Source organism: Marmota marmota, unplaced genomic scaffold (genome assembly GCF_001458135.2).
Source record: "Marmota marmota marmota unplaced genomic scaffold, marMar, whole genome shotgun sequence".
Taxonomy (NCBI): domain Eukaryota; kingdom Metazoa; phylum Chordata; class Mammalia; order Rodentia; family Sciuridae; genus Marmota; species Marmota marmota.
In genome coordinates, this window is record NW_026005674.1 from 578353 (window position 1) to 584352 (window position 6000).

General features: G+C 36.1%; 1 protein-coding gene across 1 annotated transcript; it reads right to left on the reverse strand.

Moving 5' to 3' along the window:
* Positions 1 to 4389: 4389 nt before the first annotated feature.
* On the reverse strand, positions 4390 to 5325 carry LOC107160821 (olfactory receptor 2G3-like). The gene has a single exon (XM_015507428.1). The coding sequence runs from the start codon at positions 5323 to 5325 to the stop codon at positions 4390 to 4392; it is 936 nt and encodes a 311-aa protein (XP_015362914.1).
* Between the last annotated feature and the right edge of the window lie 675 nt (positions 5326 to 6000).

Genomic DNA, 6000 nt, shown 5'->3' on the forward strand with positions numbered 1-6000 from the left:
ACCATTTACTCAGAAAACTTGTATAAACACCTACAAACCACAGGCAGTGTGAGAATCCCAAGTGCTCCGCATCTATACCCACACTCAATGTTCTATGTTCGTTTAATTTTAGCCATCTGCTAGCATGTAGTGGATATCTCATTACAATTTAAACTTTGTACTCCCCTGATAACTAGTAAATTTGACCACATTATTTTGTTTATAGATCATTGGGAGATCTTATGTATCATACCTGTTCAAGTATCCAGGTTTTTTTTTCAAATTGATTTCTAGAAAATCTTTATATCAGATGTTTGAAAAATAAAAAGAAATATTCAAATACTTGTCCTAGGGAAGTATAAATTTGGGAAAAAGCAAGGGAAATTTTGTGAAAGCAATTGTAAAATCAATTATACTCATTGCCCAAATTGAAGTTATTCCAGAACCTAAAAAATGAGTAAGTATATTTCACCAAAATAATGGAATCAAGGGAAACACTTAAATAATCATATCATTAAATCCAAAATCAAGTATTTGATAAAATTCAAGGTTCACAAAAATAATAAAAAATTTTTGTAAACTATGAATAGAATGAAACATGGTCAATATGGGCAGTAGACAAAGGTAGGTCCTTTTAGACAAATTTGGCATTTCAGATCAATAGAAACAGTAATTTTTTATTAGATGTTACTGCAAAAATTAATCACTCATGTGGAAAAGAAGACAGGTGCCACTATCACACCATCCACAGACATCCTTGCCAGATGATTGTACATCCAATGATGAAAGAAAAAAGCTGTATGTTCATAGCATCATCACAGTAATGATTTACTAATTAATCAATAAGTTCTTTTAATCTCAAACCACAAGGGAGTAGTTTGATTAATTTAACTATGCTGAAATTACTGAAAAGTTTTGTAATCTCCCTTGGGCTGAATTTCTATTCCTAGGAAATACCCTGCTGTTTCCTGACATACCATACTTCTACCTTGGAAAGTCTTCCTACTGTATGCACATCTGTCCCCATGCTGGTTTACACTCCTTTCCTTTCCTCTAATGTCTTTCTTTAATTCATTCAGATTCTCTCTCTCTCACACTTTCTCTCTCTCTCTCCCTTTCTCCCTCCCTCCCTCCTTCTCTCTCTGGTTTGTACACCCTCCTGGGTTTCTGTCAAACACCCCACAATCAATGCCTGCCAGGCTAAAATCCCTTCCTGCTCCAAATGAGTCCCAAAGTGTCTGGAAATATGTTTTTGTTCTGAAGTATGCAGTGGTTCACAATGCTCACTTATTATTTTTATTCTATTTAGAATTTATAATAATAGTGGCTATATTACTTTTACCACTGATAATGATTCCTTGGGATTTCTTTCTTTTATTTTTTTCTTGAACCATCTTGCCTGCCATTTACCAATTTTACTAAATTCTTTCAAAATTGTACTATTGGCCTTATCAATTTTCTCAGTTATAAACTTGTTTCTATTTACTTTCTATCTTATATTTGTGGCCTGAAAACAGGTGACAACTATTTCAATTATTGGTATGAGAATACTTTACTAGAAAAGTCACCTCTCTTACCATCTGAAAATGACCAGAAAAATCAGTGTCATTCTAAAGCTGCTCTCCAGGAGCATGGAAAGAGCCATGCCACTGGTATGGGCAGTAGACATACAAGAATAATGTTTCTTCTGATTTAATAGTGCTCCTTGAGGAAAATCACCAGTAATAGACAAATGAGTGTTGAGCTTTGCTACATGCCAGACACTTGTCAAGCCTGTTATGTGTGTTGTCCTCACTCCTCACACTAATATCATGAAATTGGCACTGTTACTCCAACTCTATAGATTTGGAAATTAGGGAACTCACTTCAGGAGTTAGAACTAGGTTGGTATGACTCTGGTGCCCAAGACCTTATACAAAACAAGATATTCTGCTAGAACTCATAATGATGTCCAGCCTCCTTCACATAACATACAATCCCTAAGCAATTTGGTTCATTTCACTCTTCTAAGCATATACCCTATGATTTCTGATTATATTCTTTTCCCCTAACTATAACAAAGTATTTAAATTTGAGTTTAAATAGAATGATTCTCTTTTTCTCATACATTTATGAATTAATACTACATGGCATGGCAAGTCAGAGGAAAAAGAAGTTATTACTGAATGAGGACATCTTTGTGGAATAGGTGAGATTTAATTTTGGCTTTGAGAAGTTGACATGGTATAAAGTGCTAAGGTTAATAAAAATAAAATGTTCAGAAATTGCTGCTCCAATAATAGGATAAATGAGAGCATAATGAGGAGATAAAAGACTAATTCAATCAAGATGGTGGAAAACCTGAGATATTGTGCTACTTTAGAATTCATTCTGTAATGATTTAAGAGGCATTTATAATTAGAATATCATAGTCATAAATAGAGTTTAATTTTTCTAGAATAATCAAAGTGTTCATTGAAAAAATAAGTCATCAAGAGAATAGTTTGAAAATTTAAAAATACAGTCACAGGTACCAACATTTTAAGTGCCTTGGAAGCTAGAAGTAGACCCACAAGGAGTCCATGGGCCAGGTATGAAAGGCTGTAAGGCAGAAAATATATTGCACATCTGAGGGCATTCACAATCATTAAATTATAGTTTTCTCTCCAAACCAAAGCTGCACCAAAATCCATTCCTGCCCAGAGCTATATATTTTCAATCTTTGTTAGGGTCACGATAGAGGATCCTATCTTGGGCAGTGCCAATGTGAATGTGATGGATGAAATGGGTTAAGACTAGAGATAGCCTGGAGAAGAGTTTCCTATGTCTGCAAGGGTAAGAGAAATCTAAATAGAATGCAGGATCTGCATTCCAATTTTATGCTGAGTTAGAGGAGCTACCAAAAAATAGAGCATGGTTGGACACAGTTAAAAGGTGTTGAAATATCCTAGAAAGTGATTGAAGTTATAAGGGAGATCATTACATGGGTAAGGTCAATTGAGCTATGAAATTTGGAATAGTGTAAGTGATATAGATGTAGCTAAAAATAGGTGGGTAGTTTTTCTTAATATATAATAGATAGCTCTGAGCTAAACTCTTATCTAGAAGATAAGATTTACTTATCACAGTAGCCAAGAAAATTTGGAACTATTGTTACCACTCTTGTACAGTGGAGGAAACTGTGAATTGGTATAGTATAGGTATGTACTTAAAGACTATCCTAGTTAATTAGCTTCATAGGACTGGGCTTTGAACCCAAGCACTGTGACTCAAAATTTCAACAATATTTTTAGAGCACATATGCCAAAGTCAAAATTGGTACTGAAGTGGAAATTGGTGCTGATACAAAGAAGTGTAAGGAAGATTTTGATTGGCTTTAGTGTTTCCAGTAAATAACAAATTAAACACCATGCAATATAAAATACAAAACAACAAACACCAACCAATGAAGCACATGTTGAGAATGATAGAAATTGTGTGTGAAGACTATGGAGATAGCTGAGCACAATTATGTTTTAGAAGAGTATTTTTACAAATTGTTAAGACTCACTCAGCATTTACCAGTGCCATGAATGACTTTCTGACATTTTGCATGAGTTAATTTATTTAATCCATACTGAATATGTAAGAACTGATTGAACTGAGAAAAATAGGTAAAGGGCAGAGAGAATCATGAATGGCAAGTATGTAAAACAAAGCTTTAAACCAAGGCGGTGTGGCTCCACAGTCCACATGTTCAACAACCACAAAGACACTGGAGAAAGCAAGTGACTGTTAAATAGAATTGAATGCAAGCTTTTGCCAAGAAGAGCCTGAATCAAGCAGAAACTATATTACATTAATGTTTCATATTTCATTAAATTATTTAGTAATTACTTATAACAATTATTTTAGTTATTACTTGTTAAATAATAATTCATTCTCAATAGCAGTTTAAGGAGATTCATAGATCTGGTCCTTTATGCCAACAAATTCCCACCTTTTGAAGTTTGGTTTTGTTATTTTTTTTTTCTTGAAAGAACTTAGACAATAGGTACAAAATGTTTGCAACAATGTTATAAGAGAATTCTTCTTAAAAGGAAATACTACAATAATTTATTCATACTAATATATACTTTTCAACTTTGCAAACATTAAATATTATTTTAATTCCCTAATCATGTTTGCAAGCAAATATGTATTTACATGTGGGAAAGTCTTCCACTCTTTCTATATATTTCAACATTTTAAATATATTTAATGAGAGAATTTGCGAAAATATTTGTGACACATATGTGAGTTTTCATGTGCTACAGAAATTGAATCTAAATGTTCTTTTTTGACACAGTGTGGGCCACACTGTATGTAAATGCAGCCACACATGCACTGCACATTAGGGAATGGTTATTTAATATTATGTCTCTTCAATAAGTCTCCAGTACAAAACGTCCATTAGAAATGTTGCTCTCTCCTCAGCAGTCTCCTCAGGGCTCCTTTCACATCCTTGTTCCTCAAGGTGTATATGAGGGGATTGAGGATGGGAGTCACAACAGTATAAAAGAGTGTGAGGAACTTGCCCTGGCTGTGGCCAAAGGATCTCTGTGGTTGGATGTATATGACTGAGCTGGTCCCAAAATAAAGGGACACCACTAGTAGATGAGAGCCACAGGTCCCTAGAGCCTTGCGCCAAGCTTGGGATGACTTAATTTTTATCACAGAATGTGCAATGAATCCATAGGAGACAGATATCAATGCCATGGGAAGGAGGAGGAGAACTAATGTAGCCACAAAAAGCTGGACTTGGTTTGCATGGATGTCAACACATGCCAACTTGATCATGGCAGGCACTTCACACAAGAAGTGGTGGAGACGACGGTGCCCACATCGAGGAAGCCGCAGGGTGATGGTGCTTTGGATCAGAGTGTTTCCCACTCCACTTAGCCAGGCTATTCCTGCCAGGGCCTTGCAGAATGATGGGTGCATGACAGTCGTGTAGTTGAGAGGTCTGCAGACAGCCACATAGCAGTCAAATGCCATGATAGTAAGGAGAACGCACTCAGTGGAACCTAAGGAAAGGGACACATAGAGTTGTAGGACACAGCCGGTGGATGTGATGGTCTTGGCTGGTCCCCTCAGGTTCCACAACACCTGGGGCACGATGCTGGTAGTGAGGGCAAGATCAAGAAAGGAGAGATTAGTGAGGAAGAAGTACATAGGTGTGTGGAGTTTGGAATCCAGGCAGGAGACCACAATGATGGTTGTGTTGCCCACAAGGGTCAGAAGATAGGATATCAAAACTACCACGAAAAGGATGATTTCCAACTGGGGCTGGTCTGAGAATCCAAGCAAAATAAAACCTCCCTCAGAGGTTTCATTGTTTTCTTCCATCAGTCTTCAAAGGCAAAAGAGAAAAATAGAAATTCAATCTAGGGAAGTATTATTATTACTATTTACCTACAATATTTGAGATAAATTCTTAGATAAGGTTTTTTAACCAGTGAAATTATACAAAGAAGAAAAGATAATTATTACAAAGACATTAATAAATGCAAATGCCTTTTTCTGTCATTTTTTGTCACAGTAAATATTCGATACCTCCTTTTCTTCATGAAACTGTCTCTTTCCCTTAGAAGTCAAATTTATTATTAAAGATAATCTACTTAGGAAAAGCTTCCATTTGGTCAGAGTGACAAAAATCTGACTAACAACTTAGGCAAAGTTGATCTGGAGCTCACGGTTTCAGAGGGTCAGTCCATGGTCAGTTGACTCCATAGTTCTGGGATTGAGGTGAGGTGGAGCATCATGGAAGAAGAGCATGGTGGAGGAAATTGCTCACCTCATGGTGACTGGGATGTATAGAGACAGAGAGGAGCCAGAGGGACAGTATATAATCCTCAAGGGCACATTCCCAGTGATCTACCTCCAGCCACACCCCACTGGCCTATAGTCACCACCCAGTACAGTTGACCTTTCAAATGATTAATTCTTCAAATAGATTAATCTATTTATGAAGCTATAGCTATCATAATCTAATCCTTTCACCTCTGAACGTTCTTGCATTAA

Excerpts from the sequence above, each read along its gene's own strand:
- LOC107160821 (XM_015507428.1), bottom strand. The coding sequence starts at position 5,325 with ATGGAAGAAAACAATGAAACCTCTGAGGGAGGTTTTATTTTGCTTGGA.